Source organism: Salminus brasiliensis, chromosome 1 (genome assembly GCF_030463535.1).
Source record: "Salminus brasiliensis chromosome 1, fSalBra1.hap2, whole genome shotgun sequence".
Taxonomy (NCBI): Eukaryota; Metazoa; Chordata; class Actinopteri; order Characiformes; family Bryconidae; genus Salminus; species Salminus brasiliensis.
In genome coordinates, this window is record NC_132878.1 from 88,173,910 (window position 1) to 88,200,576 (window position 26,667).

The following is a 26,667-nucleotide window of genomic DNA, read 5'->3' on the forward strand; positions in this document are numbered from 1 at the left end:
GGATCCATCTACAGCAAAGAGAATACAGTAGATCAAATACTGTATTATGTTTATGTATATATATATATCATGTTTATATGTCATCTAGATTTAAAGAGATTGTAACCAGTGACTAGACATTCATATTTTGCAACCCATATGACCCCTTTAAAGATTCTTCACTACCCTCCAGTGTTCAACCCTTGTAAATCCCCATAAAGTTATTAATACGAGTGTGTGTGTGCGTGTGTGTGTCTGTGTAAACAATACAGAAAGTGCACATGCAGAAGAATGTGTGTGAGCATGTGTGTAAATGAAAGTGCAGTGGGTACCTCATTAATCCAGATGTTTCTGAGACCTGTTGACTATAGGCCTAGTCCAACTCCTGGAATGTAGCTGTTATACAGATGTGTTCAGTCATGTGTTGCACACACTGCATCCTCTGCATCCTCTGGTGATATGGTGTGTGTGTGTGTGTGTGTGTGTGTGTGTGTGTGTGTGTGTGTGTGTGTGTGTGTGTGTGTGTGAAGGATGAGCCTCGAGCCGCTGCATCAGTTAAAAAGTGTTCTATTGGTGGAGGTTTTAATGAGTGTATTTTCTAGAAACAAAGTTAATACTGGAATAAATTCCGCAGTATATAGTAAAGTTGAGTCTCACACACACACTCTCTCTCTCTCTCTCTCTCTCTCTCTCTCTCTCTCTCTCTCTCTGTCTCTCACTTGGTTGCTGTTTATTCCCTTCCTGTTATGATAGCCATGCTGGTTAAAGCCAGCACAAATTAAAGAGTAATTCTTTTCTAATTTGACACATAAGTTAGTAAATGCTTCAGTCTGACCAGTGCCAGATGGAGGGCACGGTTTATAACTCTATTACTGCTTAATAGCCACACTTAAAGCAACAGTTTAGTACCAAAAAATCAATTGTAAATAGTTTTCCCCTTTTCTTAAATAAGGTTCACCAACCAAGGCAGGTTTGGTGTTCTAAGTTTGCCTCTTTAGATTTGGACTAAAGCTACAAAGCTAATGTAGCTAATAAGAAATGAAAGTTCATCCCCTAAAGGCCTAAATCATCTAGTTGTTAATCTCGATATTCACAAACAGACTTAGCAACTCGGAGCAGTTTAGGGGAACTGAGTTAATAAATAGTCTCATGTAGACTTTGCTTATGTGGTTTCTGACACTGTATGACATGCTAGTATCTATTAAATGGACAGAAGTACATCATATAGCTAAAAAACATGCTGTGGGCCTGATGTGAGTTATTTGATTGTGGCTCATAAGATGAGAAAGTGAGAGACTGGGAATAAGGACTGAGACTGAGGTTTGATCATGAAAGCGGGACAGAGAGAGCGGATTGAGTGGATTGATCGAGTGAGATATGATCTAATGGATAGAGGAAACTGCTTAGTTGTGGTTTGATTGAGGCTGTGGAAGTTAAAGCAGCTTTATGGAGAATTGGTATTTCTTGCTCCTGGGCTCCCCCTACAGTCAGGAAGTGTAAGTCAGTCTTTGAGCCACCACTAGTGAACACAAGCTTTTCTGGACGAACTGAGAGCTTCAGAGCCTGTATTTCTCCTCTGTTCTTTATTTTTTGTTAGTGAGGACATGAGGTACTGATCAGACAGTGCAGAGGAAAGCAGACAATCAAGGACGTTTCAGTGAACTATTCGGAGGTGGACACACACGAGTGAGAAGAGTTTATGTTGAGTTTATCTTAAACTCATGTCTGGTTCAGAGTGGGTTTAAAACACAAGCTGTATGTTGTTTCTTGCTGAAGAACTGGTATCTAAGCAGGTTGTTGTTTACATCCTTTCTAAGCCCCTTTCTTTGTGTTTTTCCCAAAATATACATTATTATTAATATATTACTAATACTCAAATATCAGCATTTTATGCTAATCAATCAGGTTTGATTTCATTTGAGAGAGAGAGAGAGAGAGAAGTGGGTGGATGGTTGTTTGGATGGATGGATGGGAACCTCTGGTGTGTTCATGAGAAAGTTGAGGCAGACGCGTTAACGTGTTCCAGATTGGCGGCCGTTGTTGCCATGGATACCAGTCTCCCCACTGGAGCCTGCAGGGTTAACCTCACATGGGTCAAATTAACGTGGCACCAGCTAAACATTGCGACATGGCCACATATCCTCTGCCCCACACTCACACACACACACATTTACATCAACAGCATTCTTCCTCACGTCATAGCACCACTGCTGTGACCGCATGGGAGACACATGGGGGCTGTGATCTGACCAAACACTCCAAACCTCCCCTTCCACCCCCTTTCTCCAGGACAGCCTGCCTCCAGGGATCGTACCCCATAAGAACAGCACTTTTCACTGGCATTTTGCCTCAGTTCTTCTAATTCTGTCTGGCCCACAGGCCACTGTTGACCGCTTGACCTTTTCAGAGAGAACCACGCTTCTCAGGAATGTGTCTCAGCCCGGATTCTGTCAAGGGTAATGTTGGGCAAAAATTTTAGTCTACATAGTTTTTATGTGCACTTGAGTACATAGTTTGTTGTGTGCTCTTTAGCTTTGAACTGGAGCTACAAAGCTAATGTAGCAAACAATGGGTAGGTTTACTAGCATTATTTTGTCTGTTGGATGTTGGAGTCCAGCATCTTTCTGATGGAAAATAGATTTTAACTGATGCTAAAATATGAATGAGAGTTCTTGTAACTCTTATAATGGCGTCTGTTTAGGGATAAAGTCTCACCCTTTAACAAAAAGAGCCAGCTTGCCAGTTTCACAGAGAGCTGAGGAGAATCAGTTTTCTGTGTGTTTTTAAGACGAATGCTACAAACTATTTGTGATGTTTCTGTCAGATTTTATCAGTGCAAAGCTGTTTCTGAAATGGTAATCTTACCAGTTTTCAGTATTTTGGTCTCTCTAATTTATAGAGATGGGAGCCTGGTCGTTTGTGAGTGAAAATAATCGCCCAGCGGCATTGCAAATATGGCCGCTGAGTAAACAGACTTGCACATAAGGACTTGTCCACATCTCAGCGGAGTGATACAGTTTTAGTATAAAAAGGCAGTGCTGTTATCACAAATATTAGCATGGTTAGAACACTCAACCAATCAGAGTGTGAGGTTAGTTAGTTGATCTAGGTGCATTATAGTCTGGTAATGCCCAAAAAGAACCGGAAACTATAGTTATCCTCGCTAATTCTCCTCGCTAAACTTTTTTTTAGTTGATGTTGAAGTTTCTGTAGTTTCAGAAGTGTTCAGACAAAAACTGTGAAACTTTTGGTGGGAAAATCCCAATACATCAAAAATTATACTTGTTTTTCTTAAGAATACGTGGTGTGGATAGGCCTTTTGGATCTCCTAATAGAGATGCGCCCTCTGTGACATCTCCAAGTCCCTTTTCTAGAAGTTACCCTGCGTTATCTGAATGTTTTTCCACACACTTGAACTCCAGTGGTCCATAAATAATCTACGAGAAGATTGGTTATATGTAATTGTTTATAATATCATCCAGGCCAGAAAGCAACAGTTGAAATTCACTTGAGTGTTTTTGTCTCTTCTCCAGCTGTGCGTTTTGGATCCAGAGTGGTCGAGAGAGTACTGCAAAACTGTCATGTAATACTGCTGATATTCCACAGAGAACAACAAAATAAAACTGTTAAAGCAGGCATTATAGGTACCTGTACATCATGTTTTGTGACTGTGCATCATTTCCTCACATGATACGAAAGCTAGTTGTTGAGTGTGACAGGTATTCTGCAATGTCATTATGCTTTCTTTCCATAGCCCAGCTTAGAAAGTAAGGGTCAGCCATGCTACAGCACCCCTGGAGCAGAGAGGTTAAAAGCCTTGCTCAAGGGCCTAACAGTGGTAAGCTTAGCTGACCTGGGTATCGAACCCACAACCCTGTGGCACAATCTTGTTTTTAAAAATGCTTTATTTGATTCTGGAGAACAACTATTGAACTCAACAACCCAACAAACAAACCCCTCGCTTTAGTGCTTTTTACGTTCCTCTTGGTTAGCAGAGGTTTTTGCCTTTCAGCTCTCCCATGGAAACCAGTCTCTTGTTCTCCTGGTGGAGTTCTCCTGGTGGAGTCATTAACACGTACCTTAGCTGAGGCATGCTAGTTCCTAAATGTTCCTCTGTTTTGTTTTCTCTTTTCATTCATATTTTATTCCATATACAGTGTTTATCACATATACAGTATACATGCAAAAGTATACACTCCAAAGGAAAAACAAACTGCGGATTATTACACTATTATTATTGAAATCAATGCTGGAGAAGCAGGTGTCTTCTTTTGGACATATGTATTTAAATACCTCACAAAGAGGACACTGGGTTCACACAGAACAGAGCCTATCCCTGTGTCACACTCTGCAGACATATGGACTCTGTCTCTTCTCTGCTTGTAGTGCACATTTGGCTGTAAACAGCCTCTGTGAGGAAGACATGTGCTTCATATCCTCCCTCTGCACACTTACACAACATTTCACTCTTGGCCTAACATGTGTCATAGTGGAAGACTTTACCATCAAGCTCATTGTACATGAACTGACGTGACTCATTTGTTTGTAAACTCAGACTTTGTGCTCCCACTGCCATTAGCACGAGAACCCACCTCAGTATTTGTTTGAAGCCGTGCTGAAAAATGTTTGCCATTGTTTAAATACATGTTTAAACACCATGCAAACAGCAGGGGATGCACACCAGTTACTGAGACGTGTTTATTACAGTTTGGGAGTCTAATAGCGTTTGGAAACCTGTCACTCTCTGCGCTTTACTGCCTGTTGGGTTTGTATATGTAGTGTATAAGAGTCAGTGGTGCTATAAATGCTAGAGCTGCATCAGCTGTAGTGGCAGCATGTCTGTCACCCCAAGGATGACATTGACTTCTAAGCAATCGTTTGAAAGTTGCTATGTGGTTGCTATGGTATCCCAGGTGGTTGCTGTGGTGTTTCTAAGTGGTTGCTAGATAAGTTCTACAATGTGGCTATGTGATTACAATGGTATTTCAGGCAGTTGCCATGATGTTACTTAGTGGTTGCTAGGCAGTTACCATGGTATCTCAGGTGGTGGCTATGGTGTTGCTAAGTAATTGCTAGCTGGGTGCTGTGGTATCCCAGTGGGTTGTTGCAATGGTGTCGCTAAGTGGATGCTAAATGAGTGCTACAGTGTGGCATGGTAATTGCTGAGGTAGTTCAGGCAGTTGCCATGATGTAATTTAGTGGTTGTTTTGTGGTTGCTAGGCAGATACTATGTTATCCCAGGTTGTCCCTGTGATGTCTCGGGTGTTTCATGTTGATGATGTTAGGTCTTATGGAGTTTGATGTTTTGGTGGAGGACCAACAGCATATTGGCCCTATAATTGGCCAGCATATAATTTTAATTAGCAGACCAAGGTAGAAAATCTCTAATGTGAAGAGGACATCCCTTATTAGTTAGTTCAAAGCACATACACTATCTGGACAAAAGTATTGGGACACCTGCTCCATCATTGTTTTTTTTAAATAAAGTGTTTATCCTTCTTTTGTTGGAGAAACTGTCTCTACTGTCCAGCTACGACTTTCTAGATTTTGGAGCATTTCTGCAAGGATTTGATTGCAATAAGACACAATAGCATTAATCAGGATGTTGAATGTCAGTGATGCCACCTGCAGTGAGAAATTTCATGGAAAGTGGGAATTTGAAACTTTAAATAAATACCACATTCATGTTTGAAGGTAGAAGACCTTTTATTGTGGTTTGAATCTGAGGAAAGGTTATTGTTACCAAACAGTCTTTTGTGTTTTGTGTAAATTAGTCATTTTTGACGTGGAAATAAGCAGAAAATAACTACACTACACTACATTGTTTAAAAAGTGGTCAGGACACAACGCCTGCGACTGACAGGCAAATTTGTCTAAAATAATTACTAAAATTTGTACGGCTGCCAGATGTTCAGGAATCTCTCCATGAAGTTGTAAATCATGCCATTCGGCATTATTAATGGACAGAGACTGGCTCAAACAATGCTCTCATTGTTGTACTTAAGATAGATGTTCCTCTGCCTGGCTGTGAGTGAATGTGGCTAAAATAGAGTGCATTGTTTTAATCTCTCCCACGCTTTTTTAGCTCGCTCCTCATTAGGGTGGTGTTGTCTCGTACAGTCACGACTGTGGATAACTCTGGAAAAAAGGATTGTTGATGAAGCCGTTGGTGTGTAGCTGAGCTGTGTTAATCAGTTCTTTTGATTCCTTAAGGATTCATTTGTAGAGAAGCGTCGACAGCTTTGTCAACCCAGCCCTGTCAACCCAGCCCTGTCAGCCCAGCCCTGTCAACCCAGCCCTGTCTCTGAGGAACACTAAAATCACTGGATGATGTTCTGATTTATAGCTCTCATAATTGAGCAGAATCCCTCTCTCTTTCTCTCTATTCAGTTCATGCCTTTATTTAGCAAAAATAAGTAAGAATTAATAAAAATAAAGAAAACCTGTCACACTCAACAACTAGCTTTCGTATCATGTGAAGAAATGATACACAGTGACAAATAAGCCTTATATTACTATGTAACAGTTTTATGCTGTAAAAGTGCGATATCCATATAGTGAATCTATGAAGTAGGTGTTTCCAACCAGCAAGTAGAAACAAAGCTTGAGTTTCTAATTAAGTGGCCAGTGATTGGCTAGACCAGACTGGTGTTTCTAATGAAGTGGCCTGTGAGTGAATGTACAATACTAGTGTTTCTAGTTAAGTGGTCAATGAGTGGAAATATAATTAGGTGTTTTTTTTATTATTATTTTTTTTAATTTGTTGATCATATTTTTCCCTTTTTTTGTACTGCCAATTAACCCACCTGTTCGTAACTCCCACTGGCACTAGCAATGCTCTGAGCAATGAGTGGACAAACTTTCTAATAAAGTAGCCAGAGAGTGGAAATACAAGGTGGATGTTTTTAATAAAGTGGCAAAAGAGTAGACATACAGTGTAGGTGTTTCTAATAAAGTGGCAAGAGAGTAGAAGTACATGGTAGGTGTTTCTAATGAAGTGGGCAGTGGATGTATGTAGTTATTATACTCTGATATACTGTTACTTTTCAAACTCTTTGATCATACGTCAAGTTAGGGTCTTACACATGCGAAGGCTGTGTTCCAGTAAACATCTTATGGAAAACACAGTTTCAATTGAGGTTCTTTTACATTTTCCCACGTTAAAATGTCCTAATCTGTTTTGCGTTTCTTGTAGTCTTTCTGATTCAAATATAATAATCTCATTACCGTAATTGGACAATTACCGTCGCCACGGAAATATATGATCCAATCCTTGTAAAGCCTGAACTTTGATGAAGTTCGCTTTCACAGTGACCGCACACAGTCACAAAAAAACGTGGTCTTCATTTCCAGCGCGGGACGTTTGTGATTTACCAGCTCTCTGCCACTTTTTCTCCTATTCTTACCCCACTAAAAGAGTGTGACCACAAAAAGAGAGGCTCTACAACCGACTCGCTCTTTAAAGTTTAGCAGCACTTGTTCCTCTCACTTCTCTGTTATGAGGCAGGCTTTGTACAGCCTGTTTTATGGAGGCTTTTAGAATTAGCGTATAGCCTTTAGCCGCGGAGCTGGCCTTCATTAAGCAGCCCAGCAGCCATTATCATAGGCACACTAATGAGCCCCAACATGTGGGCACAGTTAGAGGCAGAGTGAGAGAAAGAAGGAGAGTGATAGAGACAGAGATGTAGTGTGTATTTATAGGTTTGTGAGCAAGTGAAATCAGAGTCATAGCTTTCAGGAAATCACTTCGGTATTGAGCTGGCTGTTGTTCCACAACAAAACAGAGAGAGAAGGGCCAAAGCGTGATAAAACAATGCTGCTGTGTTAATTATGGCAGGATTGGGGGGGACTTGCCTGAGGGGATGTGGAGTTTGGTTACTCTTTATTAAGCAGATGTCCCCTACAGACGTCACTTCAGTCCTTAGAAGTCACAGTGAATCCTGGTAATGACAAAAGCATGTTAGAATTTCATTGACTATTTCTCTCTCATAGCTGAAACAGATTCAGTTTCCTAACGTTTAATTTGTACATCTGTGTTTCAGTAGACGAAGGTATTTTGTTTTTTTGTAAAGTTGATTGCGTGGGCAGTTCTCTTTAGTGTTTTCTTCTTTCTTTTTATGTCTGGATTCTCCCCAATTCTCTCCAAATCTAGTACTTCCCAACCCCCACTCTAGCATGTGCTAGAATGAAGCCAGCCACTGTGTTTTCCCCAGCTGCCAGTAACATAGTGTCACTATACAGTTCAACACACTTGGAGGAGAACACTGACTGCCAGTTCTGTTGCCTATACCTGCACTGCCTAGCATTGTTCTGGGTGAGTGAAGGAGATAGACAGCCATCTTACCCACCCAGAAAGAGTGAGGCTAGTAATGCTCTTTGGGATTCCTGGCCACAGTTTAATGCAGCAGTGAAGTGGTCAAAAAGTACAAGGCAGTTGTATCTAATAAAGTAGTCAGTGAGTGGAAGTACAAGGTAGGTGTTTTTTTAATAAAGTGGTTCAGGTTCAGGCTTGTTTAGGTCAGTGTTAAACTCAAATCCTAATGATGTGGGTTTGGATCAGGTGCAGACTCAAAATGTAGGTCTGTGGGTCAGAACAGTCTTGGACAGAAAGGTGTTGGGCTGCATGCTTTTGGACCAAATTGTAATTGTAATTGTAAATGTAATTGCATTTATACAGTAAAGCAAATTGAAGAAAAGTAACCTACGGATTATTAAACCTATGATGTGCTCATATTCCTTATTCACCTACCTGTTCTCTCTCTTTATCTCTCTCTCGCTCTCTCTCTCTTTCTCTATAGGTTTCTGTTGGTTTGCGGTTCTCTGCACGGCGGCTGGAAGATGCTGATGCACACATTGGCTTTGAGCTGCAGGTGCACAGGTACGGCTTCTGTTCCTCAAACTCCTCCCTAACACCTCTGCACTTTCATTCCAACTCTGCACTCTGCACTGACTGGCCACTTTATTAGAAACCCCGTACCTAGCATACCTATGCACAGCATGCATTTGTCATCCTCTAACTCTTCATCTGTGGGTTTCTAATGGATTAGTGCCTGTCTAAAGGTGTGTGTAATTTGTTATTACCTGAGTAATTATTGCCAAAGAAAAAAAACGTTATGCAAAAAAAAAAAAGAAGAAAGAAATGCTGACCCAGACTTATTGGTATGAAATGTGAATCTAATGTAAGTGTAATTAATTGCACAACTGTGTAATTACTGTGTTATTACGTTTTTTGCATTATTGAAGATAGCATTTTTGGAGCGGTTTCTTTTGGGGACGGCCCTCCCTCTCCCCCCATCACTAAGCTCAATGCCAGTCAAGGTAACATGTTTGATGAATCGATTTGAGCTGCCTGTTTAAGGTCCATGTTCCTGTGTTAAAAAGATGCAGAACAACTACACATCCACAAGCAGAGCTTTTGGAAAGCCAGGCTTGTGTCTGCTAAAGGCATGGTATGGTCAGCAGCGGTCAGAAGCAGCTTTTGGTTTTCTCCAAACCAAACACATTCCTGCCCTGTTACAGGACAGACTTGAGATACAACAGCCAGCCAGTAACACTCACACAAAGACAGTCCCTTTGCTTCTCCTTGATCACACTCTTCAAGAGTGTTTAAGAGTGTGTGTTACAATAACACCCCTACCTGTGTTAGTTCTTGCTTTTGCATTGTGGAAGACACACACACACATACATGACACATGTGCATATACTTGAGTGTTTTATGAGAGGATGTTGGTTTAGTGTTTGGGTTGTTGAAGGTAGCTGGCCGAGTGCTGGGATGGTGTGTTTGTGTGTATGTGTGTGTGTGTGTTTGTTTGCGTGTCTCCCTGAGGGTTTAATCACAGACCCCAAATGCTGCTCCACTGCACAGAGCAAGGCTGGGTCACAGACTGGGGAGTGTGTGTGGGATTTTGTATATGTGTGTGTTATCTCTAGAGAATGGAAAGTTTTCCAGGTGGCTTATGTTAGCTACATGTCTCCCCACTATGAGTTTATACCTTGAGAAGAAACAAATGCACAAGAGAGAGTAAGAGAGAGCGAGAGAGAAAGCTAGAGAGAGAAGTATTGCCAATGGAATAGGCCTTTCTGCAGCAGAGAAACTTTAATCTATTGGCACCATGTCTAATGCCAGGCATGGGCTAGAGGGGTATAAAGCCCCCAGCATTGAGCTGTGGAGCAGTGGAACTGTGTTCTGTGGAATGATGGTGCTCAAACCAGTACTTTTAGGATGAGGTGGGGAGTTTGGTATGATGTGGGGTAGTATTCATCCAACATCCTGACCTTACTAGAACCGAAAGCCTTCCCTGGACAGTAAAGACAGTTACTCCAAAAAAAGCAGGATAAAGTCTTTTTAAAACCCTTGATTTCAGAAGAAACAATGATTGCCATTGATTGCCAATGATTTTGTGGATGGCCATTAGCATACGTCAGCCATCGGTATCTCCTTCAACATACCTAGGCCTTATGCCACTACAATTTTTTGAACTACTGCTAATGCCTGGCCCGCACCACAGGATTTTTTGAAATCTGAAAATGAGACCCTATTATGACAGTTTCCACTACTTTTCTGTCCTCAGTCATCTTGTGGTCATAATAGCCCCCACACTACAAGATTTATACCAGAATTAAACACTTTAGAGCACTTTCAGATCACAAACCAGACTCTCAGAACCTGAGAACTCACAGAATTTCTTAAGAACAAACATCACCAATGATATTAAAGACAGATTACTGCACTAGTGAAGTTCACCTTCTGCTGTGTGAAAGTGAAAGAAAGTTAGAAAGTTTTATTAAGTTACAGTGTTGATTTTGATAAAATTTATAAAATGAATAAAACTCGCCTCTCTGTTCAGCTCGGTTACCAGCTTGACTTTCTGTGTTCCATCTCGGCCTTCTGTTCTAGCTCAGTTTTATGCTCAGTTAGATTCTGACTTCAGCTTGACTTAGTTCTCAACTTAGCTCTCAGCTTAGTTCTCTTTTCAGCTGGGCTCCTCCCATTTTGGCTCTTCAGCTTAATTCTCTGTTCAGCTCGGTTTTCTGATCAGCTTGGCTTTTCATTTAGCTTAGTTCTCCCATTAGCTCAGCTCTCTGCTCAGCTCAACTCAGCACTCTATTGAGTGTAGCTCTCCATTAAGTTCGGTTCTCCCTTAAGTTCGGCTTTCTGTTCAGCTCATCTCTCCATTCTGTCTCTCCCTTTTCTTTCCATCTCGGTTCTCTGTTTCACCTTCGCTCTCCATTCAGCTCAGTTCTATGTTCAGCTCACCCCTCCTTTTTAGCTCAGCTCAGCACCCTATTGAGCTTGGTTCTCTGTTCAGCTTGCCTCTCCATTTAGCTCGGTACTGTATTCAGATTGACTCTCCATTCAGGTCACTTCTCTGTTCAGTGTGGTTTTTGTTAAACTTTGCTCTCTATTCAGCTTATTTCTCTGTTCCACTCAGTTCAGTTCTCCACTCAACTTGCCTCTCTGTTCAGCTCGGTTCTCCATTCAGTTAGTCTCTCCAATCAGCTGCGCTTTCCATTCTGCTTGGTTCTGTTCAGTTTGGTTCTTGGTGTGGTTCGGCTTTCCATTCTACGCTACGATCATTTATTTTTGTTTAATGGCAACGATGGCAGTGTTGTGATTCACATGACAGAACTGGCGCTCTCCCCACATTACAGGATGCTGAGTTATAAATATTGCATGTTTAATATTTATTATTTGAAAATGGGACGGCTGTGTCTGAACTGTGAGCTGTAAAATGGCTTGGATCGGATTATTCACTGACCTGCCTGAACCTTTTCCATTGTTGGGATAGCAAATCAGTCTTAAAACCAGTCTGCTTATTCCTCCGTGTGGTCCAGGCATTACACAACATCACTGGACAGATTAACACGCCATAACTGATGTTGGATGATGGGTTCTGAATCACAAACGCCACTCTAGCTCATCCCAAAGCTAAGAATGCTCTTATAAATAACTCAGTTCCAATGCCCAGCACAATGCTGGGTGGCTTTATGCTTTTTTCACCAATATTCAGCATTGGACATGGCGACTTTAGGCTCGTGTCAGGCTGCTCCTGAGCATTTTATTCTCCTGGCAGGGCTTTTGTATGAAGATTGTACAAGCTGTGTGTGCACAGACACCAAATACATTGTCAGCAATATGTGCACCTAAAAGTAAGTGAATACTTGTGGACATACAGTGTATAATCTGTTCATTGCTACCGGCTGTGGATGAATGAGTGTACTGTTTGTCAGGCAGCTTCCTACAGAATGAATCCGATCACTGAGGCTTAGTTTAGCCTGTTGATCCCTTTGTCTGACTATGATTATAGCTGATTGATTTGAGGTTCAGTGCTTTACTACTACGTGCAACTCCAGGTTGCTAGGGATTTACTACGGTTGCATAGAAAACAACATGAAACAATTAAAACTCGCATCTATAAGACTAAACAACAGCAACCATGAGCGAAGCCAGTGTTTTGACCTGTGGCCTCGAGTGTATAACTGAACCTGAAGGCTTGTTTGCTGCCCACAAAGCTGTGACAGATCTGTGTGGGAGTATGTATGTGTGTGTGTGTGTGTGCGTGTGTGCATGTATCTGTAGTTTGGAAAGAATGCATAACATACACATCCTTGATGTTCTGAAAGATGGCCTTTGTCTGTCTGTGGTGCATAGGGACAATGTTGTGATTGGTACAAGACTGTACAGTGTGTTTGATCCCCTGAGCCTGGTCACAAAATGTTCTCTTTAGAGCTGCACAATATTGGATACTATAATGATAAATTCTGATTATTCTGACTTTTTTCCACAGGGCAATTAAAAATAAAAAAAATATTCAAAATAATATGTGCAGGGTGTTGAAAATCTATTGGCCACATTTAAATTAAAAAAAGCTCTCAGCTTTGTTGCTTGAGACAGTGCAGAACTGTTTGAAAAATCATACAAATATTTTAAAATAATTATTACTGGAATGAATTATGGCTTGTGTAGAAATTGATTAACTGTGCCATTTTGTGTAGGTTATGTAGTTGATAGTTGATAATAATGAATGGCTACATTTTGTTGTGTAGACATCATGGTTAATTGCCGTATTTTGAGTGAGCAATAATGTCAATCACAACAAATTTTGTCTAGTCAGTCACAACTAATTGTATTAATTTGTGTAGTCAATCACAACTAACTGCATTATTTTTTGTAGTTTTTATCAACTAATCGAAGTATTTTCATGTAGTCAACTGTAATTACTTAACTTAATTAGTGTATTCACAATTAATCACACTTTATTTGCTCAAATTTGATCCAAAAGTAAGAGGCTCTCAAGAAAGGTTGTACTTTTCAGTTGCTTTTCATTTATTTATTATTTATTTGTACTTTTATTTCTTTAGTTTCTTCCTCACTGATTTATCCATAGCTATCCCAGCCAACTGGAAGTATGGATGGGTTAAATAGTTTAACGTGGTAAATGTGTTAATGGTGGCATTATAACTTAACTTATAAATGCGTTCACTGTGACAGCACTGTTTATTATATTTGTCAGTTTTGAAATTCTTTGTGCTCTTCTCGGTCAGGCACACACAAAAAAAGGGGTTCAGAAACTCCTCAGGGAAGCCAATGGCTGTTCTGGTACTAGACCCAGCTCCTTTCACTGCATCTCCACCTAATTAGATTTACATTCAAGTAAACAACAGGCTTTAGATTTTAACAGCCAAAAATGATATTTTTGTGTGTGTGTGTGCGGTTAGTTGGGATTCCATGGTTTTCTCAGCACAATGGCCGGCGAGACAGTTGACACGGAGAACTTTGGCAAATGGACAATTTTGCTAAGAATGCCATTGTTCCACACAGCCCGGTCCCATGCACTCTGCCTTCAACTTCCCTATCTAAGACTCAGTGTCATACACTATAAATTTTCCATGGACATCTGTACACTACCTTCATCAGTATAAACGTATTACTTTTACTGGACATTTTATTAGAAACCCCTTGAAACAACAACAATAGTCCTGTGGTCAACTGACCAGTGTTGCAAGTGGCCAGTGAGTGGAGGCACAACATAGTTGTTTCTTATAAAGTGGCCAGTGAGTTTAAATGACTGAATCTGAGAGCTGCAGTGTGATGGACATCAAAAAGGGTCACACATATACAAGGTACAGAATTTGCTGAGAAAGTGTATAAAGGCATAATTGGAACCAGCAGAAATGAGAATGATCTCCTGTGTGCATGTTTCTGCTTTTGTTTTACAGCTCTAATAAAGATAACTCGAAGAGTAACTCTGTAAATTTGACTCTGAATGTCGTAGCAAGGGCGGATGTGGACATCAGGGGGTGAGTAGACATCATCTGTCTTCGGCTTCTTTCTGTCTTTCATTCTGTCTCCCTGCTTAATCTCTTTATCATCGCTGTGTAAAACAAAACTCTGTAGAAGAAGGAAAAAACCTTCATAACTTAGCATTGCTCTCACCAAGTAAAATTCCTTGTATGGGTAACACACTTGGCAGAATAAAGAAATTCTGATTCTGATGATAATAACATTTAGAGTGAATTGCTTAACTGCTGGGTCATCACTCATCACAGAGATATTAATAGCAATGGACACAATATTAAAACACAGTGCCGTTGAATTGCTCCTCAGATGAAACAAATTTTAGGTTCTCTAGCATTCACGTCTTCCAATACCCACTCCTCACACAACATCTGCATAAAAGAATTTACAGACTGACTCTGCCTTATGTGCCACTAATATGTGATAATAAGAATAAATGGACAAGACTCTTGCAGAACTGCTTCAGCTTGGTGACAGTGTAACTGCATTTGTCAGGTCCTGCCAGAACATTTCAGTAAGGTTTAGGTTTCTTTCTGCCACCTTGTGTTCTTTAGAAGTGCTGTTGCATGCCCCAGCAGCTCTTTAGCTTCAGCTCTAGCTCATGGACAAATGGCCTGACATTCCTTTAAAGAGTTCTCTGATAAAAATCACAATTCATAGTTCCCTTAAAAAGGCATCCAGGCTCTAATGAACCAAAGCATCCCAAACCATCACACTACCACCACCATGCTTCACAGTTGGTTTAAGGTTCTTAAGGTCTAATCATATTGAGTCCAATTTTTATGGACAGGGTTTGAAAATGAACGCTTGTAGGCTGCGAAAAATGTCGCATACATTTTTCAGTTAAGAGTGGTTTATGGATGTGGTGAGTACTTTATGGCCACTTTATTTCATCTTTTTTATGTAGTCTGTCTAGGTGTGCCCTAGCCTGTTCAAAACCACAAAATTAGCCTTCTTCTCTAATAAGCGATCTTCTGGGGGAGGGAAATTACAGAGAGCAAAGGCAGACAGCGAGCAGAAAAAAGGGTGGATATTTATGAGAGCTATGCTGTTTTAAGCAGTTTTTTCGCCAAACATAACAGAGCCCTTGTCAGCCAAAATGCTCTACTTTCGATACATCTATCAACAACATATTGTTCCAGATCTTAGGAGGATCAATTAGGTGTTTCATGGTGAACTTAAGATGAACATTTGCATGGGTCTTGGTTAGCAGTGTTTTGCATTGTGCTGTTCTACCATGGAGCCCATTCTGGCCTAGAGATCTTCAGAAAACATTCTTCTCTATTGAATGATGTGCATGGCTGGACAGCCTGTGTCCCAAGCTCCCAGGTTCGCTCTGATTTAAACGCCCAAATTTAAATTTAAACTGGGCAGGACTGTTCTGGATATATTTCCAAACACGTATTTGTTTCCATATTTCATTGATTTCATGAAACTCTCTCTTTTTCTGTTTTTTTTTTTTTTTAGTGTGTCTCTCCCTGCTCAAGTAGTTCTTCCATTCCCTCGCTGGGAGCCCAAGGAAAAACCAGTTAGGGAAGACGACATTGGCCCTCAGGTCCAGCATATCTATGAGGTACAAACAACAAGCACACACACATAACACACACGCACACACACACATTGGAAGTAGTAGCGCAGGAGGAAGTGTAACATGTGAAAACAATTTGCTTCAGCCGGAAAAGCAAGAAAACGAAGCGAGTAACAAGAGGAAAGAGCTAAACAGAAGCATTAGTGGGGTTAGCCTGCTCTGCTGAAGTGGAAGAGTCAGTAAACAGCAAACACTTTAGACTGATCAAAGGAATCCAGACCAGTCATAAAAACCACTCATAAAACACACACACACACACGTTTGTAAGTTTGTATTGCTATTTCTGCGGGGTGTTTAGGCTCCTTCAGTACTACGGCAGCTAAATACTGCTTAGGGATGGGGTGTTTTTTGAGTGTGATGATATAACATGGTAGAAAATACAAAACCACAGTGTTTTAAAGTGTAATAATACTTCTAACCCTCTTTTTAAATAGTCACACTGGTAGAAAACAGCATAATAGAAAGTGCCAGGACAGCACATTTTTACCTTGTTATCATTTGTACAGTAAGCTGTAGTAGTGCTGGGTATAATTTTTCCTCATGGAGACCTACTAATGTCCCCATAATGTCATTCTCAGGACATTTGATCCCAACAAAGAGGCAAATTCATGTCCACAAACACACAGAAAGATGCAATAGGGAAGTATGATTAATGTGTATGTGAAGGCAATGCTTCAGACTCAGATTCAGAATCAGATTAATGGCCAAGTATGTTGACACACACACACACACACACACGAAATATACAGACAATGTATGTATAATTTACAGACAATATACAGTAAACAATACACACATATAATATATAAGCAATAAGCGGACCATGTAAGGACAGTAATATACAGACAATGCCTATATTACTAACACACATGGTACATGGTCTATAGTCTACAACCAGAATACCACAAAATACCAGGATATCAGAAAAACAGAAAATATATATACACTATGGGGCAAAAGTTCCATTTTTTCAGTAGTTTATTGTCAGTGTTTTACTGCTTTGCTTGTTTTGCCATCTTAGTGTTGCCACTCCATCTGTCAAACCTGCAGCTCAAAAGTCTTGAAACTGAGACTTGGTCCAGTGTTAAGATGTGCTACCAGGTGTTGTCATATAAGCTGCCTATCACACAAGGTGTTGACTCTCAGAAACTTGTCTTCTGATGAAGTTGTGGATGTGAGTCTGTCTGTCAGACCTCTTCCTGTACCAGACCTCTTTAGTTTTGTAGTTTTAAAGAGCTTGTTGGTGTAGAAAACTGTCCTCACAAAATCGTGTCTTCCTTTGTAATTTCTAAAAGGACAGAGCAACACATAATTTTTCAGTTTTTAGTAGGGTACATATTATGAGATATACTAAGATAATCAAATCAGATAAGATTTTCCTAAAGAATCCTAATCGAATCAAACTGAGGTGAGAGAGACTGTACACACTCTTAGTACAGACACATTGGCCATTAATAACTAGTACTACAGAGTCATGTAATCATATTACCTGCAAGCAGATGTCAGTAATTGAAAAGAGATAGAGAGAGAGAGAGAGAGAGAGAGAACAGAGGAGATCATCATCTTTCTCTCCAAACCAGATTTCTATCTGACAGACCACTTGATTTCCAACAAGAGTCAACTTAACGTTTGTTGAGTACCTTATCATGAGTAGCTCAAAAAGAGCTCTCAAGCTAAATAAACTTCCACAGGGGAACAGATAGAATATCCAACAGTAGAACCACACTTCAAAAGCGTGCCCGCGGTCACGGATCATTTCTCTTATTGCTTGTTTGTCTTTGAAAATACAGCTGACCTCTTTCTCGCAGAGAAAGGGCTGCAGTGAGCGCAGCCTGTCCCGCAGCTAATAATTGTTTTAATTGGCTGTAATGTTAGCCAGACGCTGTTTGGCTGCCTCGTGTCAGCGAGCATGTTTTGCTTAGCCAGGTTGCATTCCGTTCTGAGCGGCGCTGGATGCTTGGAATGATCTCAGCTCAGCTGAACTGATCTTAACACAGCCCAGTCTTATACCTGTCTGACGCTGTTCAGAATATTAGACTTGCCACCGCCTAAGTATGAAGAGATATGACCGCTGACCACTCCTTTTGGATAGTAAATGGAATGGGCATTTTAGCTATTGTTGCCATTTGAATATCTGTGTTACAACAAATATATATTGAAATTGATGTTTTTAAACAGGGCATATCCACATAGTGTTTCTAAAATGATGTAATATAACAAATTTTAAAAAATGTAATATTCCAGTATGTGTATTTTGAACTTTATTCAGATTTGGTCATTTATTTTAAGCATCTGACCAATGATTAGACAACTGACTGACATTTTTGTCACATTTTTCACCCCAACCACTTTCTGACACTGTGCACACACACAGCTGCACAACAAAGGTCCTAGTTCATTGAGTGGTACAGTACTGGAGGTGGGCTGGCCCAGTCGCCATCGAGAGGAGCACCTGCTCTACGCTATGCAGATCGTCACTGATGGACCGATCCGGTGCCATGCAAATGGCAGCCTCAACCCCCTGGAGTTGGAGGTAACTCAGACACACATCAGCATGCACAGCAGTGCAGTGGAATTAGAAGAGTTAGGAGCTAGACTGTTTGTTTACAGTGTAAGAAATTGTCAGAAATGTTCTACTGAGGTTATGTGACGGGGTGGTTAAATGATCAGAGGCAAAGCGATAACGTCTCTGTGCTGTTTTAGCCAATAACAAGGGAAACATCTTGAGCACAAAATTGAAATGAGCACATGGAGTTTAACTTGCATTTTAGATGCGCATTGTCTTTTAAACAAGCACGCAGCGCTCAAAACGAGCAAGTGTGAGACCGCTATGACTTCCAGATTTGAACAATAACGAGAATAACTTTAGGTTTCATTAAGAACCTTGCTTGTACTTCTGTGGGCTTAAAGGATCTTTTAAAGGTTTAAGAAGCTCACTTGATGTAAAGTTTTTGTGCCTTCACACATCTCTTTTACAGCCGTGGTTTTACATGGAACCAAAACTGGTTATTCTAAGGCATCACTCAAAGAACCCTTTGTAGCACCTTTATTTTAAAGAGTCTACATGCCAATCATAATGATCTGCACTAATCAGAAACGTTTAAAGATCATATCACCATAGGGAATACTGTGATACTCTGCTAATGAATGGCTATTAGCTTTTTAGCAGTTGTGGTTGAACTACCCAATTAGGCACTGAAAACTTTCTCCCAGAGGGGGAGTTGAAGGCTGAGATGTAGTGGGAGGGAGGAGGGTCTGATTCCAGACCAGTCAAGGCCAGACTAGCTGTCCCCATTGCTCTTGGGACAACAGGGGGTCCAGTTGAGACCAAAATCACCTCCAGCTGCCGTTTTTTTTTCTTTTCTTATCATTATGATGTCTTGAACTCGTTCTCCCCTGCTGTATGTAGATTGCATTCATGAACACAGGACACACACTTGCACTAAGGTTGGTCTACAGTGTCAGGTTTCTCACTAGCTACAAGTTAAACACAAAATGCTGCTACAACAAAGTTCTGCTTATATTATTTCTAGAAGTATGTCTTATGTCTTTCTTCATTGATATGGAAAGGTATTAGAGGTTATGTGTGACGGCAAATAACAGTGAGCAAAAACAATATATATACAAGTCTACACATGATGCTGCCAAACTCCACACTTCACTTTTCAGAAGGTGTTAGCTTTATGTCACTCTTAATGTTTTGAATTTCAGCCAAAACTTTCCATTTTTGATTCATCTGACCACAAAACTGTGGCTTCTCTTTCTAGCCACTAGCCACCCATACAGTTCTTGATATTGTTGATTGGTGCACCTTCACTGTAGTATCAGCTCCTAAACTCTGTGTTTCCTTTAAAGTGATGGTGGGCCGAGGAGGGACAAAACACAAACCAACAGCTTGTTGGGTAACCGAGGCTCATTTGTCCAACGAAGGCTAGTCCTAGCTAGGCTAGTGCAAGTCCTATCATTTTTTAATGATGATTATAGGAGGAATGTATCACAGCCTTCCTTAAATACAGCAACCTCTGAGCCACCATTGGAAGTACCCCTGAACCCCTGACCACCATTGGAAGTAAACACAATTGATAATGCTAACGTGTAGCAATAGCTGAGGTTTGCCCGGCCAACAAGTCTGACCTGCAGCTGCTCCACCTCACAACCAGGACTTAATAGATCTGCAACTAACATATTGGTGCCAGATACCACAGGTTGCCTTCAGAGCTCTCATGTGGAGAGCCAACAGCAGATGAGGCAGGCGTTCATAATGTTTTGTATTTATGTAAGATACTATAAAAAAAAAACTCTGAAAATCAAGCATTATATAACATAGTTCAAATGTTTACGGTGTCCAATCAGTGTGAATTCTCCGACACAGAGGCCGTTTGGTTTCATCCGCCCTGGTTGTAAAGCTCTATATGCGTTTAAGCCTCTGTTTTGGACTGTCTGTTCATGCTGTGCTCAGAGCTTCAAAGCTGGTGAAGTCCATCTTGACCTTGAAACTGCTTAATTACATCTTCAGAGGAGAAAGACGAGCCACTCATTGGCTTTGATCTGATCGCACTCACACACACAAACACACACACACAAATGTGTGTTGCCCAGATGACGTTACGCAGGCCATCTCTTGACAACATGTGCCTTACTGATACCGCTTGCTTCAGATGGTTTCTGCTTTTCCTGTTAATATATGCTTCTGCATACAATACCCAGAAATCCCAGCAATTCACATAAACAAGTGACAAAGTCTGTAGTCCAGGACAAAGGCAATTACAGCATGTCCTTTGAGTTTGCGGTTGCACTAACAGATGTCTCTTAATCCTTTGATGTGTTTAATGTTCTCTCTTTCTCTCACTCAGACCTCCACTTTACAGGACACTCCAGAGCTTTTGGGTTTTCTGCGCAACACAAGCGGCCCAACCCGTCGCAAGCGGTCTGTCAGCAGCACACAAAGCTACAGCAGCAAAACACTGGTATATATATATACACACACACACATTCATACACTGGCTTGGAGAATATTTGTTTTTCAGTATCACCAACTACAAATATCAGTGAAAATCCCAGTAATACTGGCAGTGTTATATTGGTATTATTTGCTCCTGAGCTCCCCCTCATGGGCAGCTATACTCATGCATTCGTTGACAAGCGGAGAGATCATGTGGACTGAGGTTACAGGACGTTACACAAATATGCCTTGGGTGTCACAGTCTGGAGTGGCAATAACAAAGATACCATTCTCCTTATTACATTCAGTAAAGTTTCCTCACTAAACACGTCTTTTAACGTACAACTTCCTTCTTACTAACAAATAAACATGTCAAAGTGCTCAGCTAATGAAATATGTGTCCAAATTGGCTTTAAATTGTTGAAAACATTTCCGAACGTTTTTGCATGCTACTGTATGCCTAATTTGGCAGCAGTGCATAATTTGGCTACGTGATGGTTCTAAATACTAATGGATGAAAGATGTTGCGAATATTTGTGATGTAGTGTTTATCCACGGCGCTTTTGCCATGGTATCACCGAACATTCCTGGACGTTCACAGTCCACACACACAAATCACTGGGATTCCCACAGCGTGGGAACTGTCACTTAAATACGATGTGTTGACTCTTAAGTTCAGGTTGACATATGTTATGAAGACCTAAATGACCTCTGGGGTTCATTTCACCTGTAAATTTCCTAACTGGACATTCACTGCTCACACTGTGCCTCCTGAAGCTACATCTTCAAGGAATGCTGTGTGTATATGGGTGTATGTGTCCGCATCTTTGCACCAGCTGGTGCTGATAAGTATACTGTCAGGCTTATGTCAAGGAATGATGAAGCCAAAGGTCACATGCATGCACACACACACACACACACACACACACACACATGTTCAAGTCAGTTGTAGGCACAAATCAGGGATGTCTGTGCAATGTTTTTGATGAGCTGAAGGAGAAACAATGTGTGTAAGAAAGTCGCTATTCAAACATTACAATATGTTCATGTCCTATTCTATTGGCAGTACTTCTCTACAGGCACTAGACAAGCATTGATTTCAGGATGCTCAAAATGGCAAAAACCCACAGTTGTTATAGTAGTGTCTACAGCTGCTCATTTATGCCTTTCTCTGTTCCCTTCTCTCTCTCTCTCTCTCTCTCTCTCTCTCTATCGCTCATTTCTGATCATGCAGAACTGCTCCAATATCCATTGCCTGATGCTGAAGTGCATTGTGGGCCGTTTGGATCGAGGTCAGAGTGCAGTGATCAAAGTGAGGTCAAGACTCTGGGCTCACACCTTCTTACAGGTAACACACATACTGTACATGTTTATTTCTCTCTAATCGCACTCTCACAACAGTCTGAATGAGTGAAACTGCAAAGGGGACACAACCTCTGCTTCTGTGTGCTCTAGCCTCCTGAACCCTATGTATGTAAACCTGATTCTTATTCAGAACTACTCATCTGTAAGTAGTTTGTCTGTGTGAAACGGATGTACACATAAATGGACAATAGACCTGTCACAGTAAAAATGGAGATTCCAGTATTCTGTGAATATAGAAGGATTTGTACAACAGCTCTTTAGCAACTCATCCAGTCTGAACAAAGCTTAGCTATACTTTACTCAAACTGGGTGGCAAAACATTCAACAGCATGACTGCAGTGGTTACTAAACTGAAACAAGCGATTATCTACTGAAGTTAAAGGCAGTTGGACTAAACTGCAATCCATCCAAATTACCAATGGACCAAAGAACTAATGGTACATGGACAGTGATGTGTACCCAGGAACGTCCTGCTAACTGAGGCTCAAATCACACTCATTTGGAGGACAAAGCGTCATATCTGAGGGCACAGAGTCGAGTGAAAGGTCTTAGGATAAGCCATGTCTGTCTTTTCCTCCTCCTCCTCTGAGAAAATTGATGAATGATGAATTTCACTGAGCTCACAGCGTTTTCACAATAGTTCCAACAACACAAGTCAGCACCCAGGACCACAGACCACACCAGAGTCTGCTTGAAGCGAACCCCAGACCGCCAATTTCTGGAGAACCAGATATCTATTCTCTGGGCCACTCCCAGGCTTGAAAACAGCTTTCACACTTGACCAAATTTACAGCCGTGCATGTATTGAAAACACCCTCAGTCTAATTAATTCATTTCCATTCATAAACACATCTTTGTGATTTTCCAGGCAGATTTCTGGTAGTGTAACTGCCGTCCGGATGCAAGAGTTCTATCATTGAGGAAACCTGTTACGTTTTTATAACAGACCTCACCTTGATAAACTAACCTAATCCAAATAGGGATTTTGTTTGAAAAATATACAGAATTAAGTGTAAAGAGTATTCACAACCCACAAAGATGCATAAGTATATATTTGTACATAACTGCAAATCTGCAAGTGCATCACAAGTTCACACAAAAAAGTTTACAGTCCTAAAACATGGTATGAAAGAAGCATTCTGTCCAGAGCTGGTTAGTGAGAATTAGGAAGATGCGTGCTGATTTCGACTTTCGCACACTGGGAAGCAGATGTGAGAAGGGTCTGCAATGATCCAATGTGGGTCCACACTTCAGTTCCTGATATTCATAGCTGAACTACATCACTTCCATAGAATTTTTATTGTAGTTGCTGAATAAATCATAGTAATAACTGCAACTATTCAAAACCTTTCTGAATGTTCGAGTCATTTGCCACACATTTTATTTTATATACAGTAACGACAGATTATATAATTTAAATCTAAATATCAAATTCAAATATAATAGCAATTTCGAGAAATATCTGAACAGAGAAATTATTAAATAACACAGTAATTTGCTTTTTTATGGCACCTTATTTGCCTTTTAATTTGATGCTCTGTTCATCTCCTTGGACTCAGATGCCCTCTTATTTACAGCTTACTGATGTTCTAATAATTTGAAAGATGTGAAAGTGTACCAAATTCGTATGTTAGAATCATTTTATACACTTATCAGTAACTGACGATGTACACAATGTCATTAAAAACAGTCATTTTACCTGGAGTTTATTATTTATATACCTTTTATGTTGTTAGACAACACGTGAGAAGTCCAAGTGACCCTCTTACCTGCACAATTTATTGTTTACCCTGTTCTAACACCTCTGATTGAGAGTTTTACATGATAACTATGCATATTTTAGTTGACAGTCCTGCTCTGATTAATCTCAGCTAACCCCTAAAACCCTTACAATCAGATGATTCTGTTACATTAGAGCAGGGAAAAGACAGAGAGCCACTGCACTACATGCTCACTCACTGCACTCAGGCCTCCACAACAGCAGCACCTATTTGTCAACACACATAAACACACAGTCACCCTCTGTTCTCTCTTTCTCAGACAACTCGACACCTTTTTATTATCATAGCTCACATCAACACTAACCACCAAGTCTCTTTTTAGCTGTTCATCCATTATTCCTCTGATTATCTGTCCTAGATGTCACAATGGAAATGTGCGCATTAATTCTCTATGAGTGATGCTTGTGTCAAGACACAGCGGGAAATCTGTGTTTTGTTTAGAGTGTAGGACCTGGATTCCTCTTTGTTTGGCCCCATTGGAACAGCCCTGCCCTGATGTTATCTTGATGCTATCCTGGTGTAGTTCATCTCTAAGCTGAAGGACTTTTCACTCCATAATTCAGTGTGTGATGAAAGGTAGTTGTCAGATGCAGTGTGTCTTCTCTGCTCCTCACATGTCTGCACTTCTCCTTTTTTCCCATGAATACTGTTATAAATGGGCTCGTATTTCTGAGGTAATCTGTAATTATTGAAGTTGTTTAACTAAATGTGTGTTTTTGCTTGTAATAATAACATTATGTAGTGTATATCATTAGAATATGTGCAAGTAAAGATAAATATAGTATCTCTCTGGTTTACCTCTACATTTATCTGAATAAAAGTTCTGATATAGTAATAGGGAATATTTATAAAGATTTCTATGAAAGCAACATCTCCATTCTTCATGCCTGTCCTTCTGTCATGGCACATATAATGGAGTGTTTAACTCAAACACAGCCGATCTAAAGGAGAGAAGGTGATGTTTGCCATTGCCTCATATTGAGAACATGCTTAAAAGAGTCTTTAAGTGAGCTCTGTACATCTTATCCTGCTGACTCATGGCTTAATGAGGCTTAACCTTGTCACACCAAAACCCCTTTAATCTTATCTCCACTGTGGGACCCCAGCAAAAAACAGACCTGTGTGTGTATGTGTTTGAGTGGATGGCGTTAAAGATGTCTCATGGTTTAGAGGAATTCTTTAAGTCTTTGTTTTGTCGCTCTATTGACTGTTTCTTCTGATTACCCAAGCTGGAACCATTGCAGTCCAACATTTAGTCAAAACACCACCTGCATATTATTCATCCTAAGGTGACATTTTACATGTAGTCTGAAAGTAATCTGTGTTTTGCTTTTTTATTTAAACATCTTTTTCTAGTCAGTGATTTTATGACACCTATGATTACTTTGAAATAGTCCTACAGAATGCTGCACATGATTCTCTTTTTCTTTTTTTTAATAATCTGAATCTGTTAAGAATGTGTACTGGCATACATATATCCTATACACCAGAGCAAAGCAATTTTGCAATGGCTAACAATGTGAATGTAAGCCAATAATAAAAAAATCATGTTACATGATTTCATGTAAGGTCAGGTCTCACAAACATTTTGCAGTCAAAGATCCTAAGAACAACTGAGACCACCGCCTGGGTTGTAGCATACTGATGATATAATATGTGATTGTATTATCATTATCAACATAGCAACATCTTGTTTGACATCAGTGATCCAAGTTTAGTATGTGTAGATGTTCTTATCATAGTAAATGCTGTTGTATATGCCTGATTTCCAGACAGTAGTTATTAGGATCACATTTAGATATCCATAATTGTACATGAATGTACAATGTAAATGAATGCACAATCCTTTTTTGATAAACATACATATATTTTTTACTGTTGGGTAAGTACATGTAGTGAGCATATAATGATAATCTAGTATAGCACAAATACAGAATTTATGTATGATACTCTCAGGTGCTATCCTGTAAAAACCTTTTATTCCTATGTTTGCTGTTTTTTACTAAATTTAAATCTGAATTGTTCTTTACACTGTCAATTTCTGATAAATGGACCAATAGAAATGCTCCAAAATTATTTCTTTTTACATTGTCTTTTTACATTGTTACACTGTCATCTTTTTACATTGACTTACATTGAATCCTTAAGAATGATTTTTCATTCTCCTGTAATATTACCATTCTGGAGAAACAAGACTTTTGCATGACAGCAATGATTTTCTATAATATATTGGTAAATATATTGAGTTCCACATATGAGTGTATGTGTTAATATATGACTGAAATATATGTGCTATATAGACAAGTTTCTGTGCAACATCATCACAGACATGCTTTGAAACCAAGGGGCAGAAAGCAGCATTCTTCATGCTAAAAAGCAAAAATGACAAGGAGTTGATTGATGGAAAATGTGTAATATTCTGACGGGATCACATCCCTTTGCCATAGGTCATGAAGGATGAAAAATTAAACAAACAGAAACAAATGAAAAATAATCCAAACAGATCCAACTCTGGAACTGTATTTTATTACTGAGTCAACAAGAATTTACAAACAGTGTGAAATTCACGTTAATTACAGCAGTCATCTTATGTCACAATCTACTGACCGGCTGTTTCCAAAGCACCTTTTCCCCCCTGGCGCAAGTAATGTAACGTAAACAGACACCTAAACATTTTAAAATGACCAATATCAAGTAAGTTGACATAGATGTC

General features: G+C 40.0%; 1 protein-coding gene across 1 annotated transcript in view; it reads left to right on the plus strand.

Annotated features, from left to right (window-relative positions):
* The window catches only part of itga8 (integrin, alpha 8), a 113,230-nt gene that overhangs the window by 80,748 nt on the left and 5,815 nt on the right, over positions 1–26,667 (plus strand). Inside the window, exons 22-27 of the mRNA XM_072692262.1 lie at positions 8,778–8,857; positions 14,200–14,280; positions 15,746–15,851; positions 18,241–18,399; positions 20,720–20,833; positions 22,043–22,156. Coding sequence (XP_072548363.1) covers positions 8,778–8,857; positions 14,200–14,280; positions 15,746–15,851; positions 18,241–18,399; positions 20,720–20,833; positions 22,043–22,156 — 654 coding nt within the window. The remainder of the gene's footprint in view (positions 1–8,777; positions 8,858–14,199; positions 14,281–15,745; positions 15,852–18,240; positions 18,400–20,719; positions 20,834–22,042; positions 22,157–26,667) is intronic.